The sequence below is a fragment of the Acomys minous genome (assembly GCF_964271855.1).
Source record: "Acomys minous genome assembly, chromosome: 9".
Classification (NCBI taxonomy): Eukaryota; Metazoa; Chordata; class Mammalia; order Rodentia; family Muridae; genus Acomys; species Acomys minous.
This window is the reverse complement of record NC_140490.1, coordinates 80,166,023-80,188,760: the sequence shown is the minus strand read 5'-3', so window position 1 is coordinate 80,188,760 and position 22,738 is coordinate 80,166,023. Positions and strand designations below refer to the sequence as shown.

At 52.9% G+C, this 22,738-nt stretch overlaps 2 protein-coding genes across 3 annotated transcripts; both read right to left on the bottom strand.

The window, feature by feature from the left end:
- Positions 1 to 215: 215 nt before the first annotated feature.
- TPGS1 (tubulin polyglutamylase complex subunit 1) lies at positions 216 to 5,753 on the bottom strand. Its single transcript, XM_084794629.1, has 2 exons — positions 4,970 to 5,753; positions 216 to 949 (listed from the first exon to the last, which is right to left on the bottom strand). Exons 1-2 carry the CDS (start codon positions 5,341 to 5,343, stop codon positions 412 to 414), a joined length of 912 nt encoding a protein of 303 aa, XP_084650755.1. The 5' UTR covers positions 5,344 to 5,753; the 3' UTR covers positions 216 to 411.
- Positions 5,754 to 6,227: 474 nt separating this feature from the next.
- MADCAM1 (mucosal vascular addressin cell adhesion molecule 1) lies at positions 6,228 to 11,404 on the bottom strand. 2 transcript variants are annotated; one of them, XM_084794626.1, is made up of 5 exons: positions 10,897 to 11,404; positions 10,042 to 10,308; positions 9,477 to 9,803; positions 8,213 to 8,647; positions 6,228 to 6,490 (listed from the first exon to the last, which is right to left on the bottom strand). In XM_084794626.1, the coding sequence occupies exons 1-5, from the start codon at positions 10,955 to 10,957 to the stop codon at positions 6,345 to 6,347; spliced, it is 1,236 nt and encodes a 411-aa protein (XP_084650752.1). In that variant the 5' UTR covers positions 10,958 to 11,404; the 3' UTR covers positions 6,228 to 6,344. The 2 variants fall into 2 exon arrangements, with proteins under 2 accessions (XP_084650752.1, XP_084650753.1); XM_084794627.1 differs by lacking the exon at positions 8,213 to 8,647.
- Positions 11,405 to 22,738: the final 11,334 nt, after the last annotated feature.

Here is a 22,738-nt window from a genome sequence, read left to right as displayed (position 1 = left end):
CCCCTCCAGTGAGCGGCTGAGAGTGTGGCCAGAGACAGAGCCCCAGCCTAAGATGCTCAGTGAGGAGCTTAGGATGTGGAGTCCTGGGGTCAGCCGAACCCTGGACCGTCCTGGTCTTCCCTCGTCTTCTTCCACAGCTGTGAGGAACCTTGTGGGACCTGTAGTACGTGGCAATGGCCAGGGCGCTGCGCACAGGTGACCAGCAAGGCCGGGTCTTTTTAGATTTTATTTCTGTGAGAGGGGAAGGCAGGCCAGTACAGAGGGGGTTGAGCTGCAGGCGCTGGCCCTGCAGGGTCCAAGCGGGTCCCCTCCCTGGGAGAGGACCCCGTGCAGGATGCTGGGACACGGGGTTGCAAGTCTCAAGTTCGCCCCTTCCTGGGGAGGTGGCGGGGCGTAGGTGTGCTGGGGGGCTCAGCCCACCGGCTTGACCTTGGCGATAAAGAGGGCTGCAGCTTTCTCCAGGAACTCCTCCCGGGCCATGGGCGCGCTGGGTCGCCGCCCGGCCGCTGCCCTGTCTAGGGCACGCGCCAGGCTATCAGGGCCCAGGCGGGAACCCGCCTCCAGGTAGTGCGTGGGCGCTGCCGCTAGGTCTCCCGCTCCCAGCGCGCCCTCAAGCGTGTCCAGCACGGCCTGGCCCACGCGACGATCGGCCACCGCCAGGTCTGGGTCCTCCAGGAGTTGGAAAAGGGCGCCGGCGCGCGCCACGAACTCCAGCAGCACGAAGCAGGACAGCATGCCGGCTCGGAAGATGCCCAGAGGGACGGCTTCGTGGTCCCGGCACTGGATCTTGCGCAGCAGCGGCGCCACCACCTCCTCGGGCGCCCCGCCGTCCCTGCACACGCGCTTCAGCAGCTCGCTGTATGTGCGCCCGTCCAGCCCCGGCTTCTTCTTGCGGCCGCTAGCACTCAGGCACTCGTAGGCCACGCTCACGTTGTTGTTGAAGGCCGTCCTGCAAGGATAGTGGGGTGTTAGGAGCCCCCAGCCTGGCCGGCCACCCAAGGCCTTTCCGGACCTACCCAGCACCCCATTTATCTGTGTCTCCCTTCAGAGCACCAGGCACAGAGGAACCCCAAGTGTTTGCTTACTTAACATTTATTTAAGGGTCTGTAAATATGGTTCAGTCTATAGGCCTGCTCTTGTTGAGGACCCGGGTTCGATTCCCAGTACCCACATGGTGGCTCACAAGTCTCGAACTCCAGTCCCAGGAGATGTGATGCTCTCTTTTGGCCTCTGAGGCAGGCACCAGGTGTGCACATGGTACACAGGCATACATTCAGGCAAAGCACCCGTATATATAAAAATTAAAAGCAATATTTAAGATGAAAATGGTAATCTTTGAATCTTAGACCAGCCTGGTCTACACAGTGAGAACTTGTCTCATAACTAGTCATAAGCATACACGTGCATGTGCGGTCCCTTCCCTCTCTGCACGGGTTCCAGGAACTGCACGTTCAGAAAGCACCTTTCCTGGGTGAGCCCTCGGGAGTTTCTGTTTGAGACAGGGTCTCATGTAGCCCAGACTTCTTGAACTCTCTATGACACTGAGGACCATCCTGCCTCTGCTTCCTGAGTGCCACCGTGTCCAGCTGATGTGGTGCCAGGGCTCGAACCAGGGCTTTGTGCGTGTTGTGCCCCGCCCCCACACAGTCTGCTCTCAGTAAGTGTCCGCTCAACCAACCAGCAGATTTATTGCAGCATCTCTGAAGGAATCACTCACTGTGCTCCCCGACAGGGCCAGTCCTCACTACAGTTCTTTATTTTGAAGCAGGGTCTCCCAGTAGCTAAGCCTTGAGCCTCGAGCCCATGATCTTCCTGCCTCAGCCACAATAGCTGGTTTGGAAGTCAAGTTTTACTGAGACAGAAAGCGACCAGGTCTAACATGGACCCGTGGCTAAGCCATGTTCTCAACCAAGAGGTAATGAGCAGAGAGGGTGCTTAATAAATGCTAGCCAGTTGCAGCAAATGCCCAGAGACTGACTGTGTGCCACTCAGCAGGGCACAGCTGTGCCCGGGTGTGTTCCGTGTTCTGAGCTGCTGGGAGCCATCAGTTCTCTCGTCCTGATTCTAGTGACCTCCAGGGGCACTGTGCCCTTGTTTGGTTCCTGGACCAGGTGGAGATCTGCCTCCCAGGGTCACTGGGTTTCCAACGCTGCCTCTGTGAGCCCAGCCCTGCTCACCTGTGGGATGTAAACACCAATTCTGCACCTCCGGATTCTTGGGAGGATGGATGACACGATCTTGTGCTGGCCCCGCCCCCACCCCCTTGCCTTTGGCTGTTTACAGTCACAGAATGGGTAATTACGGCCTGGCACAAGGACACCCACCTGTCAGCTGGCTCACATCCGCTCCTGGGATCTCCAGTCACTGACAAATGAGGGGACAGACACAAGGTGGTGAGCTCCAGCCTTGGGAGAGCCAGGACTGGGGCTCCATTTTGCGTTGTTTTTTGTTTTTGTTTGTTTTTTCTGAGGCAGGGTCTCTCTGTGCAGCCTTGGCTATCCTGGATTCATTTTGTAGACCAGGCTGGCCTTGAACTCACAGCGATCAGCTTGGCTCTGCCCCCTGAGTGCTGGGATTAAAGGTGTGCACCACCCCCGTCTGGCTGCTTGCATAGTTCTTTCTGCTGAGTGCTCAGCATTGTGTACAGGTACTGGGAAGCCTAACCCACCCCCTCTTCTTCTTCTTCTTCTAGACAGGGTCTCACTGTGTAACCTTGGCTGCCCTGGAACTTGCTTTGTAGACTGGGCTGTCCTTGAACTCACAGAGAGCTGCCTGCCTCTGCTTTACCACCATCAGGCTTCCCTCCCTCCTCCCGCCAGCGGCTCTCCCTGCAGCAGGCCTGGGATGCTGTGCAGGGGCCACACACCCGTTCCAGATCTCTATACTCAGGGAGCGCCAGGCACGGGTGGGTGGGGGCAGGGATGTTGACAGCACCGTGCAGGGTCAAGGTGCCTCCAGGGGAATGGCTTGAGGCTGCGGGGGAGGGGCAGGGGTTAGGCTGGCTAGTCCTGTGACCAGCTAGTGACTCAGCTATTTTAAGTCACTAGGTTGTCCTTGGTCAAAAGAGTTTAGGGACAGTACGGTCACTGCCCCTCCTCCTGCTGTCACTAGCAGGGTGGTAACTATGAAGGTTTGCAGGGGTGTGTCCCATGGTCTGATTCTTGGCTTGGGCCCTGGTGCAAAGCTTCAGCCATCTTCCTGGTTGAACAGTGACCCTAAGGGGCTCTCACGGGGTGACAGGGAGGTGACCAATGGGGATGCAACAGCCACTGGAAAGAGATCTTCCCGGATCTGATGTACTGGTTGCTTCACAAATTCAGCTCCTCCACTCCTGGGGAAGTGACCTGGCTTCTGCTGACTGGGAGGGCTGCCCTGTGTGGAGGCTCAAGTTGAGCATTTCACAAGGACCTACTCTCTCCACAGACATCAGTCACAGGGTCTTAAGTGGGGAGTGGCGACTGCAGTTTCTCTGGGGGAGGAAGAGAGAGGCCAAACTCCGTAAGCCATCAGGAGACATGCTGAGGCTTCTGGGTCCACCCTTGGGTGCATCTCTGGGGATCCCACCTGCTTGCTGGCTTTTTCTCATGTCCCTTGCTGTTCTGGGGAGAGTAGTGACCCCGAGTTCACGTCCACACAGAACCTCAAAATGTGGTAGACACACAGCTTTCATGGTTTCAGCTGGCTAAGATGAAGCTGAGCCAGAGGACGGCAGGTATGGATCCAGTGACTGCAGGCTTAGGGTGGTGGCCACAAACCCTGCCCCAGATCCTCAGGTAAGGCTGTGACTTCGATTTGAAATTGCTACACTGATTGCTTTTCATCCCGGGAGACTGTCTTCTGCATGCCTCAGGGAGCATTTGTTCCTGGTCCCTCCTCCCCTGGGTGCAGGCCTGTATGCTTGCTTCTCTGCCTTCACACAGCGGCAGACTTTGCCCACCTTCTTGGTTGGGCTCCTCGGGAAGTGAGAGGAAACCGCCAAGAACCACTGGTCTCCTCCCATTGTGCCTGTGCCCCTCCACCCTTCCCTTCCAGGCCAGCGTCTTGTGGGCACTGAGCCCCCTCCTGGTGCAGAGACGCCTGGTCTGCTAAGATAAACCCCTATCCGTCCCACTTGTTTTGGCATTTCTAAGACTCTAGGAGGGAACCAGCAGGAATGTATGATCCCTGAACTTTCACTTCCCCAGGGAAAGCCAGAGCTACTGTGCCCACCATCTGCCGTGTCCCGACCCCACCAAGTCTTTCTCCATGCCCCCTTTATAAAGCCATTTCCATGCTGAGACCCCAGACACCACCCGCTCACCCACTTTGACTGTCATCCCGGGTTGATGATGCCTACTAATCAGCTTTCCCCAGCCACTATACAATGGAAAAGTGTCCCTCGGTCATCTTCTACACTGGGAACTGTTCCCACTGGGGTACAGAAGCCACTGCAACTGCCGAGCTCCAGGCCTCCCTGCAGTGGCTCTAGACCAGCCCGCAGGTCATGCCCCACAGGTGCATTTCTTCGGTCTGTGGGCTAGTGCCTCAGAACACAGGCTGCCCATCTTCTGTACAAGCACCACAGCTATTCAGGCTCTGGCTGCAGCGATGGCATCTTGGGCCAGGTCCTCGCTGGGCTTCTCGACCTCCAAAACCCTGGGCTGCGAGGAGAAAACGGACACCGGCTCAAAAGTAACCCCCTCCTAGGCTCTAACCATCTGGAAGCTGAAGCAATAGGTGGACTACAACTTCCAATACGCCCTGCCAGGATCACAATTTCCAGTTCACCCCGCGCTCACGGCGGCCGAAATCTACAGGAAGCTCGCCGGAAACTGAAATCCGGCAGCCACGCCGCACGAAGCGGACCAGGCCCGGGAAAAGAGGACGGACAACCACTCCCGGATATGCCCCGCGCCCAAGGCGAGCTGAGCCCGCGCGGGGCCTGCCGGGAGCTGTAGTCCGGGCACCCCCGCCCGCCATCAGTCCGCACCTCTGCGAGTGGTGAGCCAGGCGAAGGTGCCACAGCGCGCGGCCCAGGCGCTGCTGCTGCAGGAGGAGCTGGCCTGGGGGATCCCCGGCGCCGCCGTTGGCCGGCGAGCGCAGGCCCATGTTCTCGAAATAGTGCGCCAAGAAGGCGATGGGCTCCTCAGGCCGCGTCTCCAGCACCTTCAGTAGGGCCGCGCGCAGCATCTCCGTCACGCCGACCTGCCGTAGGAAGTCCTCCTCGCTCTCGGCCGCCGCCGCCGCCTGAGACACGGACGTCCGGCCGCTGTCGGTGAAATTGGCCGCTGGTGCTACTGCGGGCCGCCGTTTCTCTACGGCCGCCATCTTTGCTGAGGGCAGCGGGACCGGAAGCGCCGCCATAATTCACGGCGCGAAGAGGCACCCTCCTTGGACGGCCATTTTTGTTAAGGGCAGAGGCAGCCGCGCCCTTCCCGAGAGCATCTAGGCAGTGACAAGCGCAAGCTACCGTTCCACTTGTACTCCAACTGGCTTTCCTCTGTTTGCGCCTCTCCAGGTGCTCCGTCACTGCATCTCGTAGCTTCGGTCTGGAATCGTGAGCTTGCCAGACTTAAAAATGGTCCCCCAGGAATGACTTGGTTTCTGGCTTGAAGTGCGATTGCTTGCCATCTTGATAGTGGGCAAGTCTTCCTAAGCATGGTCTCCTAGCAACCAGGATCCCTGGGTACCAGAGAAACCCTACCATTTCGTTTGCTGAGAGTTTAGCGCGCCTGGAGCGAGTCTTCACCTAGTTACCCTTCGTGACCACCAGAGGGGGCTGCTCTCGTAACTTTTTTTTTTTTTTTTGATTTTTGAGACAGGGTTTTTCTGTCCTGGACTCACTTCGTAGATCAGGCCGGCCTTGAACTCACAGTGATCCCCCTGCCTCTGCCTCCCGAGTGCTGGGATTACAGGCGTGCGCCACCACGCCCAGCTTCGTTGTAACTCTTAACTGGTTCTCTAGTACCCCTGCATGTCCCTCTCCTGTGTCTCTGCTGACATTTGCCTCCCCTTCCCCTTCCCACACCTCCCATTCCGCATCATCGCGTTTGCTCAGGATACCCTCCGAGTACTTTTTCAGTCCATCGGATGTTAAGTGCAGGTATAACGTCCAGCATCCTCCTAGCTTCTGCTCGGGCCTGCCAAGCTACACTGAGATGTGTGCCTGTCTCCATGGTCTCTGGGTGTAGGACTGCGAGACGCGCAAAGCTTTCCTAAGTTCACAGTATGAATGGGCACACCAGTGACCAGAGACAGGACCTTTATTCTGCTCTGAGCAAGCAGCTGGGAGGAGTCTGTAGAAGTGCTGACCACCAGGAAAGGGGACACACTGTCATCTTGACTGCTCCAAACCCTGCAGTTCTTCACGCTCTGGCTTCATAGCTCATACTGCATGAGCTAGTGTCCGGGCGAAGACTTGGCCCGTAGCGTTTCCATAGGCGGGAGGCTAGGAAGACCAGCAGGAGCAGCCCCAGCAGCAAGCTGCCGATCCATAGGGCGGCCATGGAGGCTGAAAGAGAAGGAAGGAAGAAAGGCTCGTCAGCCCCACTGCACGCAGGCCCCGCAGAGAGTGCTAACTGTACATAGGCCGCTCGTTTAAAAGTGGACTTGCCAGGCTGGGTATGGTGGCGCACGCCTGTAATCCCAGCACTCAGGAGGCAGAGGCAGGTGGATCGCTGTGAGTTCAGGACAGCCAAGGCTACACAGAGGGACCCTGTCTCAAAAAACAACAACAAAACAACCCCCCCCCCTAAAAAAAAAGTGGACTTGCCAACTAGCTGGCTACCGCTTGGGTAGAAAACAGCCACCCAACCAGGCAGAGTCAAAGCAGCATGGAAAAATGAAAACATACTTCTGTAGCTCAGGCTGACGTTGACCTTCCTGCTTCCGCTGCCCAGGCACTTAGGCTGCAGCTCTGTACCATACCACCCAGGGTAGTCCTAAAGTTTTGTTTTTGCTGGTTTTTTTTTTTTTTTTTTCTGAGATAAGGGTCTTTGTGTAGTCCTGCAGTCCAGGCTGGCCTTAAACTCACCAAGAGAAGCCTGCCTCTGCCTCCCAAGAGCTGGGCCACCATCGCCTGGGTTAATGTTTATTTTTTTGGTTTATTTATTTATTTATTTTTTCAAGACAGGGTTTCTCTGTGTGCCCCTGGCTGTCCTGGAACGCCCTCTGTAGACCAGGCTGGCCTCGAACTCACAGAGATCCGCCTGCCTCTGCATCCCAAGTGCTGAGATTAAAGGTGTGTGCCACCACACCCTGCTAAGGTTTATTTTTTTAGTGATTGTTTTTGTTTATATAGTGTGTGCAAAGCTGTGTGCGCGTGCCACATGTATGCAGGGACTTGACGCCTTCTTTGGAGGCCAGTGGAGGGCGTCAAGTCTCTGAGTACTGGAGTTCCCAGCGGTTGTGAGTTTTCTGCCTCTTCTTCTGGAGTGCTGGGATTAAAGGCGTGCGCCACCACACCTAGCTGGCTGATTTCTATATGTAGGGGTTCTTAGTGTGCATGTGTGTATATACACCATGCGCACATAGTGCTCTTGGAGGCCAAAAGACAGCGTCAACCCCTGGATCTGGACATTGGGTGGTTGTGTAGCCACCACGTGGGAAGTGAACCAACGTCTGCTGCAAGAGCAGGAAGTGCTCTTAACGTCTGGCCATCCATTGCTCCAGCCCCAGTTAATGTGTTTTTTAAAGTCCACACATTAAAACAGGTGAGGCGCTGCATGCCCGTTATCCTAGCACTTCCGAGGTTGAGGCGAGAGTGTCACCTTCAGGTATGAAGCAAGGTTTGTTGTTGTTGTTGTTGTTGTTGTTTTTCAAGGCAGGGTCTCTCTGTGTAGCCTTGGCTGTCCTGGACTAGCTTTGTAGATCAGGCTGGCCTTGAACTCACAGCGATCGGCCTGCCTCTGCCTCCTGAATGTTGGGATTAAAGGTGTGCGCCACCACCGCCCGGCTATGAAGCAAGTTTGAAGCCAGCCTTGACCATATGAAACTAACATTAAACTTAAATTTTTTTTCTCTCTTTCTGGACTTTTCTCTTTACTTTTTTTTTTTTCCATCAGATCTCCCAGTTTCTAAAACATACAGTCTGCAAGGTGCTTCGAGTTCTAAGTGGTCTCAGCCATGAAGGCATACTGAACTTAGGGCGGGAAACTGAGGCAAGGCATGGCACAGAAACCCCACTAGTGTTTTAATCCCATTTGTCAATCCCTCCCAGGGACCCAGCACTCACAGGGATTTGGGGTCACCTGGCCCGGGACATACAAACTGGCCACCTGCCCCCCAGGGTCCAGGCGGCACTGGAACCAGCCCTCTGGGATGGGACCAGGGGGTTGCTTGCTTAGCCATGCCTGGGCCCCGGACTCCTCCTTGTGGTAGTTTGCCAGGTCGCCCGGAGCCAGGGTCCAGCGCACGGTCACTCCAGGCCCACAGGGCGCCTCACAGAGTAGCTTCCGGCCTGCCTCCAGGCCCTGGTGGATTTCGGGGTGGCAAGTTTCAGCAGAGCTCACAGTCCAAGGGCTGAGTGTGGAGTGCGGAGGCGTAGATGGCGGGGCCCTGCTGTTGGAGAGCCCAGTGGAGGCAGCCTCAGCAGTGTGTGATGAGGTCAGGGTGTAGGGCTCGGCAAATGTAGTGTTGGGGGCCTCTGGTGAGGCCTGGCTCTGTAGGACTGCAAACAGAAAGTTCTTCCTGACGCCCCAGGTCTTTCTCCTGCCTTCAGTTTTCTTCATGTGCAACTCAGTATTGGGCTAGAACCCCTTCAAGCTCCTCCCTGCCCCCTCCCCACCCCCCACCCCAAATGACACAGGGCATCACATTATCTGGGACCAGGAGCTGAGGATATTGCACTTACCAGGCACTGAGTCCTGTATATCTCTATTTCATTTTATTTTATTTAGTTTTGCTTTTTGTTTTTTTCTGTTTTTTGAGACAGGGTTTCTCTGTGTAGCCTTGGCTCTCCTGGACTCGCTCTGTAGACCAGGCTGGCATCAAACTCACAGAGATCCAACTGCCTCTGCATCCTGAGTGCTGGGATTAAAGGCGTGCGCCACCACTGCCTGGCTAGGCCACTGTTTATAAACCACCTACCGTGTGCAGGTTCCTATGAGTACTTGGTCAGTGTTTGTAAAGCACCTATAGAGTGCCAGGTCCTATGAATCTGCTCTGCCAGCATTTGTAGCATACCTACTGAGTGCCGGGGCCTACTTTGAATCTACTTGGCTGTGTTTGAAAAACACCTACTGGTTGCTGGCTCCATCCTTGACTTTCAGGATAGTCGGACCTTGGCAAAGCCAAGAATTTATGGACAGAAATGACAAACATTTTGGGCCCAGCACAGAGTAGGTCCTCATCTTTTGAGTTAATCTTTTCTCTGGCTGCTTCCTGGGGAGATAGACATTGTGACCAATTCTGTTGGGGATCTGCAAGTGGGGACAATCGTTCCTGGTCTGAGCCCCAGAGTGGCTGAGCCTAGAGGCAGGTGGGACCCAGTGGCTTACCTGGCAGCTCTCTTTTGCGGGTCAGCACCAGGCTGTACAGCTGCATGGTGGCCTGGCAGGTGATGGCAGGAGGAGCAGAGGTCCCCAGGGCGGGTAACAGCCAGCGCTGTGTCACTCGGAACAGCGGTGTGCCCTCGGCCTCCTGCATCATCTCCTCTTGCTCTGGTTCCAGGGCCTGGGCCCCCTCCAGTTTCTGGTCTCCCAGTAGCAGGGCAAAGGAGAGAATGTCGGGGCCTGCAGGCCAGATGTTGTGGGCTGTGCAGGACACTTCTTGGTCCTGTCCGGGTACAAGGAACTCCGGGGACACCACCAGCTCCTCTGGGAAGGCTGTGGGTGGATGATGGGGCTCAGGGCTGGGCCAGGGAGACGTGGGTCATGGGGTGATAGTCTAGCCATGGGCCTTAGGCGGCTGGGGCAGGAAGGATGGATATGTCAGCCTTGAAGGTCTAGGGTGTCGGGGAGGCAGTGGAGTTTGGGGACCTGTTGGGTGGTGGCATTGGTGTGGTGCCTGAAGGTCCCGATATGCCCAGTTAGGGGGCACCTAGAGAGGCAGGGTGGGTCTCACCGTACACCAGGATCTGTACAGAGTACTGGAACCTTCGGCTCCCACAGGAGCCCACGCACACACGAGTGCCTGTGTCTGACAGCCTGCCGTGGACAGAGAGGTTGCTGCTGCCCGGGATGGTCTGTACGTTGCCCAGGTTGGTGTCCAGGCCAGTCCAGTGCACCCGGGATGCCCCCTCTTCACAGGGCAGGGTGCAGCTGAGCTGGAGGGACGTTCCTATGGCCACAGGTACCTCAGGCCCAGGGGGATCCACCCGGAGGGACTGGCCTAGGTGGGGAGGGGGGGGAATAGAATTAAAGCTGTGATGGGGCAACCGGGTCTCAGATTCCAGCCTGGACCCTGGTTTGAAATTCCAGGGCTCTAGAGCTTTCTCTGTCTCAGGTCCCTGGGCCTTGATGAGAGAGGAGCCCACTTCCCTAGACCAGCTTCTCAAAGCTGTGGTCTGACACACTCTCTCTCTCTCTCTCTTGGTTTTTCGAGACAAGGTCTCTCTGTGTAAGCCTTGGCTGTCTTGGACTCGCTTTGTAGACCAGGGTGGCCTCAAACACAAAGTGATCCGCCTGCCTCTGCCTCCCGAGTAATGGAATTAAAAGCATGTGCCACCATGCCCAGTCTTTTTTTTTTTTTTTTCCAAGTCAGGGTCTCTCTGTGTAGCCTTGGCTGTCCTGGACTCGCTTTGTAAACCAGGCTGGCCTGGAACTCACAGCGATCCACCTGCCTCTGCCTCCAGAGTGCTGGGATTAAAGGCGTGCGCCACCATGCCGGGCGCCCTGGACTCTCATGGCACCCCTAAAGCGGCCGCCCTGTACCCACTCATCTCCCGAAACCCCCTCCCGTCACCACATCCCTGCTCACCTCTGCAGAGCTGAAATGGCACCGTGGCCAGGGCCAGCAGGAGGGCCAGGCTGGGCTCCATGCCTTCCCCTCGGTCTTGTGACTGCCAGGGGAAGCGGTTTAAATAATAGCGGGCTGGCGGCCTTCCGAGGTCTGAGACCCTGCCTCCCCTCCCCCTACTCCCTGCTCTGTGGGAGTTTCCCAGGGGGCTTTCCCAGCCTGACCCCCCACTTTGTAGGAGGCAGGGAGGCAGAGGCCAGAGATGAGGCAGGGACCCGGGGACACAGTCAGATAGATGGGCAGGGAAGGTCTGGGAAGGTTCCAGTTCTATAGACGGGAAGGGCTGAAGGTAAAAGTTGGAGGGAGGTCACCATGGGGAGGATCAAGTGCGTGGAAGTCAGCCAGTCCTGGGTCGCTCCGCCTTAGTTGGCTCCAGCTGGGTCTTCACTTCCACAGGTGGCCACTTGAGGGTGGCAGAGGAGCCTGGCCTGGTTCTGGATGGTGGGCCCAAGTACACCAGGGTGGGAGTCTTCCTGGGCCTCAGTTCCATGTGATACGTGGTGTCTGGGACAGTTGCTCTCCCCCCCCTGCCCCCCCCCCCCCGCCTCGAGTCTGTGTCCTTTAACTGCATAAGGCTTTGCAGACCTGACAGAGCCCAGTCTGGGGCTGGCTCGTTTAGCAAGGTAGAGACCTAGGTCTGGGGTGGATTCCTCACTCAAACTTTTGAGTTCTCTCCAGCTTTCCTCCAAGATAGGCACGCTGTCTCTCCTGGGTTCCTGTCCTGGCCCAGATCCTTACTGAGGAACAGGCCCCGCACATCCACACTGCCAGGCTTGAGAAACACTGCCCCCCCCCCCCCCCCGCACATCCACACTGCCAGGCTTGAGGAACACTGCCCCCCCCCCGCACATCCACACTGCCAGGCTTGAGGACCCCCCCCCCCGGCACATCCACACTGCCAGGCTTGAGAAACACTGCCCCCCCCCCGCACATCCACACTGCCAGGCTTGAGGAACACTGCCCCCCCCCCCCGCACATCCACACTGCCAGGCTTGAGGACCCCCCCCGGCACATCCACACTGCCAGGCTTGAGAAACACTGCCCCCCCCCCCCGCACATCCACACTGCCAGGCTTGAGGACCCCCCCCCCCCGGCACATCCACACTGCCAGGCTTGAGAAACACTGCCCCCCCCCCCGCACATCCACACTGCCAGGCTTGAGGACCCCCCCCCCGCACATCCACACTGCCAGGCTTGAGGACCCCCCCCCCCGCACATCCACACTGCCAGGCTTGAGGACCCCCCCCGCACATCCACACTGCCAGGCTTGAGGACCCCCCCCCCCCCGCACATCCACACTGCCAGGCTTGAGGAACACTGCCCCCCCCCCCCCCGCACACACATCCACACTGCCAGGCTTGAGGACCCCCCCCCCCCGCACATCCACACTGCCAGGCTTGAGGAACACTGCCCCCCCCCCCGCACATCCACACTGCCAAGCTTGAAGAAACCCCCCCCCCGCCGCACATCCACATTGCCAGGCTTGAGGACCCCCCCCCACACACACACACATCCACACTGCCAGACTTGAGCTGCGAGCCCACAGAAGGAAGACTAGACTCCTGTGGCCTTGCCTCAAGCAGCCACAGGGTCTCCCAGGCCCTTCCCCTCCCCCTCTCCTGCCTCCTCTGCCGTCCCAAGACACCTGTGGGTACCCGAAGTCTGTCTCCACTCAGCACGGGGAGTGTGTGCTTGCCTAGGGTTTTGGCAACCTGACATAAGCAGAGTCATTTGGGAAGACAGAACTTCAATGAGAGAAAATGGCCCCCACCGGATTGGTGTGTAGGTAGGCCTGTGGGGGTGTTTCTTGGATTAATGATTGATGTGTGAGGGCCCAGGCCCACTGTGGGCAGTGGTCCTGGGTGCTATAGAGCAAGCCAGTAAGCAGCACCCCTCCATGGCCTCAGCTCCCGCCTCCAGGCTCCTGCCTTAGTTCATGAAGGACTGTGATCACGATGTGTAAGCTGAAATAAACACTGTCTTCCTCAAATTGCTTTTGGTTATGGTGCTTTTATCACAACAACAGAAACCCTAACTACACAGGCTGAGCCGTTGTCTGCCTCAACTTTAACCCCTAACCCTTGCCCAGCACGCAGACTGTGGGGGATCTTATTAAAAGTAGAAACTGAGGCACCAGTGGCAGAGTGTGTGACAGATGGAGGCTGGTACCACAATGGGGAAACTGAGGCACCAGGCTCAAGTGCTGTGCCTGCCTGGGTCCCATCCTCCCCCCCCACCCCCACCCCTTTCCCAGCATGCGCTAGTGCCCGGAAGCTGTGCAGGAAGGTGACTCCAAGATGCGGGCCCTTCCCCGGGAAGCTGGGCCCTTAACCCGGGTGGGGGGCAGCAGGCCTGGTGAATGCGCTGTTTCCCTGCCCCTGACCCGGCTTCCTGCTACACCAGGGCCAGGTGGGGAGGGGTCAGCAGGCGCCTGGCAGGCTGAGGCGCTGAGGGCTGCAGGCGTGGTCCCTGCTTTCCTTCAAGGTCTCCAGAGACACTCTTTACAGCCCTGACTCCACCTGCAAGACAGGGAGGCATCCTGTTCACGGAAGGGAAGAGGGGCTAGGGCGCCACGTCAGCGGAGCCACCGCGCAGAGGGGACAAGCTGTAGGAAGGCCAGAGCTGGACACAGAGACTAGGAAACTGAGACAGAGACCAAGACAGGGTCAGAGGCGTAAAGACACAGGTAGGAACCGTGAGGGCACAGGGGCCTGGAGTGTTGGTGGCCCCGGGGGGAGGGGACTGTGTGTCCCCAGCTCTCAGTGGCACCTGGGGCACCTCCTGTCCTGTCCTCATTGCTTCCCTACAAGGCCAGGGCCTGGCCCTCCTTCCCGCCATTGTCCTGCAAGGAGGAAGTCCTCCTGGCTCTGCAGGAAACCCCCCTCCTCACTGAGGTCCAACTTAATCAGGACACCTGACATCCTGGCTTCCCTGCCCTTAGCACTAGGAGAGTCCAGAAGATGGCTTGCTCCAACAGTGGCTCACCCTCACTACTCCTGGCTCCTTCAGGAGACTGTCCAGGATCGCAGGCCTGGCACATGGCCCAGCCCTGTGGAGCCTGAGGGCGTGGGGACCAGGTGGAGGTGGGACTTGGAGACACTGTCGGGGGCTGGAGAGCCGGCTCAGCGGTTAAGAGCACTGGCCGCTCATTAAAGGACTTATGTCCTGTCACCCAGGTCAGGTACCTCACAATCACCTGTAAATTAGTTCTAGGGAGATCTGATGTTCTCATCTGGCCTCTGTGGTCACTTGCTCTTGCACGCACCCCCACCCCATGCACACACATACATACACAATGTTTAAAAAAAAAAAAAGAGGGGGCTGGAGAGGTGGCTCTGAGGTTAAGAGCACCGCCTGCTCTTCCAAAGGTCCTGAGTTCAATTCCCAGCAACCACATGGTGGCTCACAACCATCTGTAGTGTGATCTGGTGCCCTCTTCTGGCCTGCAGGTATACATGCAGGCAGAACACTGTCTACATAAAAATAAATAAATAAATATTTAAAAAAAAAAAAAAGGCTGGACATGGTAGATCACACCTTTAATCCCAGTACATGGGAGGCAGAGGCAGGTGAACCTCTGTGAGTTCAAGGCCAGCCTGGTCTATAAAGTGAGTCCAGGACAGCCAGGGCTATGTAGAGAGGCCCTGACTAAACCAAAAAAATCAAAACCCAAAACAACAAAAAATCTAAAATGGGGTCTGGAGAGAGAGGGGTTTTAGCAGTTAAGAGCACTCACTGCTCTTCCAGAGGACTGGGGTTCGATTCCCAACACCCACATGACGGTGGACGACCATCTGTGATTCTATTTCCAAGGGTGTGACACCCTTTGTGACATTAATGGCACTGTGTGCTTGTAGTGCACAAACATAAATACAGGCAAAATGCCCACATATAAAAGAATAAAATAAAATAAATAAAACACATCTTAGATCAGCCATGCGTGGTGGCGCATGCCTGTAATCCCAGCACTCAGGAGGCAGATGTGCCCGGCAGATCTCTGTGAGTTCGAGGCCAGCCTGGTCTACAGATAGAGTCTAGGACAGCCAAGGCTACACAGAGAAACCCTGTCTCAAAACAAAAAAGCAAAAACAAACAAATAAAAACAACCCAACCCCCTAAAATCTTAGATCACCCACGGAGGTAGGGCTAGACTTGGCTACCCACTGTCCATGGTTGACACTTAACTGCAATCCACATGGCCTTGTTTGCGCTGTGCTGGACTTGGTAAGAGGCCGTGTGTATGTGCATGCGCGCACATGTATATACCCAATGCTGATAAGCCACAAGCATTGAAAGAGGTCTGCTAGGACTGGAGAGATGGCGCAGAGATTAAGAGCACTGGCTGCTCTTCCAAGAGGACCTGGGTTCAATTCCCAGCACTCATGTGGCAGCTCACAACTATAACTCCTTTTTCAGGAGATCTGACACCCTCATGCAGACACACACAAAGGCAAAACACCAATGTACATTAAAAAAAAAAAGAGAGAGAGATCTGCTCTGCCTGTCGTTGTCATTTGTAGAATGGAGAAACTGTCTCAGAGCTACGTTCCATCTGGAGGGGCGGGAAGAGGTAACCCTCCTGGAGACCTCAAGAGTCACAGCTTAATTCTGGCTTTGAGGACTCCATGGATGCCTGCTGGGTTGAGTCTAGAGCGTCACAGATTCCTCGGTGGGCTGATAGCGACACCTGCTGGCCTGGGATGGCGTAGGTCTGCAGCGCCTCTGCAGGTACGTGATCCCCCCCTCCCTCTCCTCACCGCAGACGGTGAGAGATCCGTGAGGGCTTGTCTCAAGCGGACCGTATTGATCTGGGAAATCCCAGGCAGCCGGATGTCCAAGACGAGAGGCATCCCACCTGGGGACAGTGGCCCCCCAGGACAAAGCTGGACTGAGAGGCTGGGCGCCTAGGGGAATTTCTGGTGGCCTCTCACACAGCTGGAGTGCCTTGTTACCTCAGTGCTAGCTGTGTGGTGGGTGCTGTCTCTGCTCAGGGGTGGGGCCAGCTGCAGCAGGCAGGCCTGGGCAGGCGGGGCGGGGCGGGGGGGTTGTCACAGGTGGACTGGGACACCCCCCCCCCCCAGTAGAACCTGACAGGGCCTGGCTTCACTTGACTGAGCAACCTGGAGCCCTGACCTCGGGTCTCCTATGGATTGTCTTATGCCAGTGGACGCCATGTTGACCTCTTCCTTGAAGCCACCCTCCAGCAGTGGCCCTGGCTGGTCTAGGACGTGGGCACCTCTCATAACTCATATGGCTGATGACACAGGGAGGTGAAGGATTACCAGGATCTAGGAGCACAGAGCTCAGGGCACGGGACATTTAGCCCTGGTGCTAACCCTAACCTTCTACCTCAACTCTGATCCCCAACTCTACCTTAACCACAACCCCAAACCCACGCTAACTCCACTTTAGTTTTTTTTTTTTTGTTTGTTTGTTTTTTGAGACAGGTTTTTTCTGTGTAGCCTTGGCTGTCCTGGACTCGCTTTGTAGACCAGGCTGGCCTCGAACTCACAGCGATTTGCCTGCCTCTGCCTCCCGAGTGCTGGGATAGCCCTAAGCCTACAAGGAGTAGTGCAGTCTGGTTTCCAGCCACACCTGTAACAGTTCCTGGCCACCAGCTCGGCGCCCTCCCCCCCCTCCGCTCCCCCCTCCGCCCCCCCCTTCACTCCAGTTCCCACCAGCACTCAGCCTTTGACCTCCCTACCCAAGGCCACTCTTACCGTCTCCATGCTCTGCCCATCAGAGCCTGCCCTTGTCTCACCCTCCCCACCCACCAAGGACACGCCTATGGGCTCAGCACCCCCTCTTCCACCTCTCCACGCTTGGCCCCAGCCACACAAGCTTAGCCCTTCCTTCAGGTCTCGGCCAAGTGGCATCACCATGGATGAACTACAATTCCCATCATGCTACTGGCTGAGTGTGTAGCCCACAAAGCTATGGAAGCCGGGGAGGCTTCCTCAGGGGAGGATACAAGGGTTTCAGTGGGCTTTGGAACCTAGTGAAGTGTGGTTCTTACTTTCCTGTCAACCACAAATTGTGCTTGAGAGGGCTTTGGCCAGTGCCAGGGTGGAGGCGCAAGGGAACAGGGATGCACTCATGGTCTCCCAGGGGAGCGTGTTACCGCCTCAGGATTTGGCTCTGTTGGCACTGTTGCGTGGACCGTATTACTAGTCTGTGATCCTGTTGCTAGGGTGTGGGACCATGTGACTTGGTTGGGATCCTGTTGTTAGGGTCTAGGGCGGTGTTGCCAAGGGTGGCGTTCTGCTGCTAAGCCTGAGGTCTTGTTGCTAGGGGCCTGCATGCATGTTGATAGGCCTGGGGTCCTGTTGCTAGGGAGATGAGTTTACTTTCCTTGTGTCTGCAATCTGTTACCAAAGTTACGGTCCTGTTACTAAGGGGGCTGAGATTATGATGGCAAGGTTGCTAAGCAGCAAGCCTTGTTGCCAGGATGGAGTCAAGGGCCTCACATCCTTGCCTGGTGTGAAGATACCGGGGGAAATCTGATGCTGTATTTAATTTTTATAACCCAGGGCGGGCCTGGGACTCACTTTGTAGCCTAGGCTCTTCTCAAACTCAATTCTCCTGCCTCAGCCTCCTGACTCCTTGGCTACATGTGTGCACCACTGCACGACATGCAACGTTTTGTTTAAGGTTTGCAGGTGTGTCTGGAAACAGAGGTGACGGTACGGCATGCCAGGGTCTTGCAGTATGAGAGCAGTTCCTAGGGTGAGGGGCCGACAGTAGCTCAGTATAGATTTGCTGAGTGATAGTACCTACAAGTGTTGTTCTAAGGACTACAGAGACTCCTGGCCCAAGGAGCTTATGCTCTGTGCAGAGAGGGCGCGGGGGCTTAACTGAGGGCATCACATGGGGCTATCCTTCCACACCCCACCCCTCACTGGGATTCTAGGCGGGGCTCCACCCTGACCACGCCCCCAGCCCCTCACTGGGGGATTCTAGGCGGGGCTTCACACGAGGATTCTAGGTGGGTGCCACAGTGACCACACCCCCAGCTCATCGCAGGAGGATTCTAGGCTGGGCTCCACCCTGGCCACGCCCCCATATCCTCACAGGAGGATTCTAGGTGGGGCTTCACCCCTGACTACGCTCTTAGTCCTGGAGCTTCCTGTTCTAGGGGGAGGAATCTGAGCAGGTAGTAGATCATTTTCCATTACTATAACACCTGGGAAGTGGCTTATTTTAACTCACAGTTTTTGGTGTTCAGATCATGACTAATTAGTTTATGGTGAGGCAGGCTGTGTGTAGTGGAGCATCCTATCCATCTCACAGCCAAGAAACAAAAGAGAGAATAAGAGCTGGGAACAGTGGCACTTACCTGTCAGTGGTACTTCAACCTCTCAGTGGGTTGAAATTGAAGTTGACCCTAACCTGGGCTTAATCATAAGATGCTGTCAGGCAGGGCACAGTGGTGCACACACCATTAATTAACTGGTTAAGGCCTACCATTGAACTAGCTACTTATGAGTTAAGTAACTTATTTCAAACGTTAAAAGGAGATTCAGATTTAAACAGTCCAAGGTATCTAATAGGTGAAGCGGAAAAGGAGTTAATTTTGGTAGAGCAAAAACTCCAAAGGGCATATGTGGATAGAATTGATCCTAAACTTGGTTGCATTCTGGTTATTTTGCCTTCAAAACATTCTCCTACAGGGCTCCTTACGTAAAGGGAAGACAGGATCCTGGAATGGATATTCTTAGCAAATAAACAAAGTAAAAAAAAAAAAAAATAGAAGACACACATAGAAAAAATTTCTGAATTGATTGCAAAGGGAAGAATAAGATTGCATCAACTATCAAGAACAGACCCGGTGGAAATTGTAGTGCCTATTAATAATTCTGAGATTATGTCATTATAGGTTATTAGTGAAGATTGGCAAAAGGCTTGTAGCAACTATTTGGGAGACATTAATAGCAAATACCCAAAAAGCAAATGTATACAGTTTATAAAAAGAACTAATTGGATCCTTCCAACTATTGTAAAGAAGTCACCAATACCAGGGACACCCACCTTTTATACTGATGCAAATAATATGGGTATGTCTGGTTATAAGTCTGATAAAACAACTAAGGTGATCAAAAGCCCATTTACTTCCATCCAAAAATCAGAATTTTTATGGTACTGTTAGAGTTTCCTGAATCTCTTAATATAATCACTGACTCTCAGTATGCAGAAAGAATTGTTCTGCATATAGAAACTGCTGAATTTACTCCTGGCAACTCTGAATTAACCATATGGCTTATAGAACTGCAACAGGTCATCCGAAGTAGAAACTATCCCTTGTATATTACTCATATTTGATCCCATACAGGATTACCAGGGCCACTGGTGCAAGGGAATGAAGAAATCGACCAATCATTAATAGGGAATGTGATTGAAGCCTCAAATTTTCATGAGAAACATCATGTTAACGGTAAGGGTTTGAAGAAATGGTTACCTATCACTTGGCAACAAGCCAGAGAAATAATTAATAGGTGCCCTACATGTTCTTTGTATAATCAAAACCCTTTACCTGCTGGAGTTAACTCTAAGGATACAAAAAGGAATGAAATCTGGCAGATGGATGGGCTTCATTTTGCAGAATTTGGAAAACTAAGATATATACATCATACTATCCAGACCTATTCAGGATTTAGATGAGCAACTGAAAAGGCTGATTGTGTAATTACTCATTTATTGGGAAATAATGGCAATTATGGGAATACCTGCACAAATGCTCCTGCATATGTGTCCCTTAAGATGAAGAAATTCTTTACATGTTATGATATTAAACATATTACTGGTATACCACACAATCCAACAGGGCAGACAGTTCTTGAAAGAGCTAATAAAACCTTAAAAGAGATGCTTATTAAACAAAAGGGAAAGGGAAAGACCGCCTAGGGATGTCGGCGCTGCACCGTCCAGCGGAAATAAGACACCAACAACCAGATTTCTTCTCAAGATCTTTACTCAGGATTCAGCTCAGTGGGAATGGCCCCGAAGAAGGGAAGGGCCAAGCTTAAGTACAACTCAAGGGCCAATCAGCTCATGCCAAGTGCCACCTCCTCATAGGTCCGCGTCAGAGCAGGACTGCGCGTCATCAGATCACCAGTTACCCTTGCACAGCCTTTTGCCATATAAGGACTTGTTTATCTTAGAGAGCGCTCGCTGTCGGGATGCCGGAAGGCGGAAGCCTGCGCCTTGTTAAGGCGCGGCACCTTGCAGCTCTCCACATAGGGACAGATTAAATAATACTTTGTTGATTTTAAATTTTCTTAATGTTAGTGATGAAGGGACAACAACAGCTGAGAGACGTTGGGTTATAGAAAAAAATTGAGGAATCAGGACAACCAATTTATTAAAAAGTTTTATCAACCATGGACTGGAAACCTGCAAAAGTTTTGAGATGGGGCCGAAGCTATGCCTATGTTTCTACAGGGAGTGAAAAAAATATGGTTGCTGACAAAACTTATAAAGATTCTATCTGACCAGGAAAGACCTCTTGGTACCTAAAACATGAATGCATTTGTATAGCAAGGGAATATTAAGGGCTACCTGGTCCTTATAACATGACATTCTTTCATACAGCTTGGATATTACAACTCAAACAGAAGTATACAATTGAGGCTTACACCTGCTAAAAAATAGGGTAGATGTTTATCTTTAGATAATTTGTGCACCTTGAATATTCCATATATATATGTACTTCTGCTAATACTTATAAAAGTTTGCTTATTTTCAGAAAGAAAAGAAACAAAATTATGAAGACAAAGCAGGTAGCCTAGGTGATTCAGCATCAAAGTCTGCTTCAACTACTGTTTCCTCAGGAAATTGCATGCATTTCAACTTTAAAAAGGGCTAGCCCAAAGGATCGATCCCAAAAAGAATGGACAAAAACAGATACAGCTAGCTTTTCCAGCACTTAGCCAATATCTTATTTTTCTAAGTATACCCAAAAGATGTTTTTTCCCCTAAACAGCAAAAAGTAATTTTGAGAGAATGACACCCCATTCCTAATAGGTGAGGTGGCTGTTTTCGCTGGGTTATCAATATTCATTTTTGTTTAGGGGGGTTAGTTAATAAAAATTTCATTTAGGGACTTCTTTCTTCTCTCCTTCTTTCTCTCTTATCTTTCTATCCTATCTAGCATTAGAGAAAAAGGAGAGATATAGGTTTATCGAATAAAAAGTAGATTATTAAATCTGTTAGCCTCATATATTTTACATTGGTATTCATATATTTTACATTAGTATTGTAGGTTGATGGAAATTTAAGACTATTTCATTCAACTTTTGCTTTATGTATTGTATATTGTATGTTGATAGAAACTTAAAACTGTATATTGTATGTTGGTCGAAACTTAAGATCATTTTGTTCGATGTTCACTTAATGTATTATACATGTGCAACTCATTTGAAAAGGGGATGTATAGTTCTAGTCTTATGAAAAATAACTGTTATAACTTGTTCAGGATGGTAGGAGATAGAAATTGGTAGTTGGCCACTTATAAATCTTACTAGATACAAAATTACTTAATTATGGAATAAGCTTTATTTAGTTTTTTTTGTATATGTTTTCAAAGGAATAGATAGATAATAGAATAGATAGATAAATGGTCTCCAAATACTTCAGAGATCCACAGAAAAATGACATTTAATAATAAAGGACTTTTAAGATAGAGAGACACAGCTGTTCCTGGCAGCACCTCCACTCTAATTATGAGGGCATCAAGAAACGGTAGTGGCAGATAGTCACTGGACTGAGGAACTGTGTTTATCTCTACTGCTGATGAGAGACTGACCATCCACTGTGACCAAGCCTGACACTGAGAAACTGGCTGCCCAGCCTTGCAGAGAGCAGGTGGGCCAGTCCTTCAGGATTCCTGCTGCAGAGCAGTCTGTGAGACGCTTTGAGCCCGCGGGCTGAAGACTGGATGCCCGGACGATGGAGAGGAACCTGTGACTGTCCAGACAGTCAGCTCTCTGTCCTGTCAACACTTTTGGAAGTTGCCTGCCTGCACTTCCTTCATATTAGATAGTTTTTCCTTCTGGGGTCTCTGATGGGGTTGAAGACTAGATAGCCACAGTATTACTATTTTTGAAAAACTCTGGACACTAGAATAAGACTCAGTAGGATAGGATAGATAGTGAAATAATTTCTCCAGGACTGGTCCTGAGATGTGACTTTTATGGAATAATTCTCATAATTACTCTTATTATATATAGTTTATTATATTTAATAGAAAAGGGGAGATGTAGGAGAGATAAACATGTATTTGTGTTGATCCCAAGTGGGATCAGACTAGTGAGAGAGCAGGATGTTTTTCCATTTAGAAGACGAATAACTTGTTCGTGGGGGAGCTTGGATGTTGCCAGCTGAAAACATCCTAGCAGAGACTCCAAGAGGATATATATATATATATATACACACATACATACAAATATATATATACACATACATACAAATAAATATATACACATACATACAAATATATATATATATACCGAAAACAGGAAGCTTGAGAGAGAGGATTTGGGATTGTTTTGGCTGTTCATCAACACTTCAAGTGAGATGCTCTGATGCTCCTGGGAAGGCTTCAGGGCGTTGGGCTGAGCTGAGGCTCTGGGCTCTGGGCTCTGGCTGCTGTTCCAGGTTCCAGCAGCCACCTTGGTTGAGTTGCAGGTTTGCTGAGGTCCTGCTGGCTACACCAGGAGAATCGTTCCTCAGTACTGATATCCTTAAGGTTTCATTATTGTGTTCTTTAATCTCCTTTTCCTACTGTTTGGGGTTAGTCGGGTTGTAA

Excerpts from the sequence above, each read along its gene's own strand:
- MADCAM1 (XM_084794626.1), bottom strand. The coding sequence starts at position 10,957 with ATGGAGCCCAGCCTGGCCCTCCTGCTGGCCCTGGCCACGGTGCCATTT. Across the intron at positions 9,804-10,041 it reads TGTACAGATCCTGGTGTACG|CCTTCCCAGAGGAGCTGGTG; the intron begins GTGAGACCCACC and ends ATCCACCCACAG. Across the intron at positions 8,648-9,476 it reads CCGCAAAAGAGAGCTGCCAG|TCCTACAGAGCCAGGCCTCA; the intron begins GTAAGCCACTGG and ends TTCTGTTTGCAG.
- TPGS1 (XM_084794629.1), bottom strand. The coding sequence starts at position 5,343 with ATGGCGGCGCTTCCGGTCCCGCTGCCCTCAGCAAAGATGGCGGCCGTA. Across the intron at positions 950-4,969 it reads CTGGCTCACCACTCGCAGAG|GACGGCCTTCAACAACAACG; the intron begins GTGCGGACTGAT and ends CTATCCTTGCAG.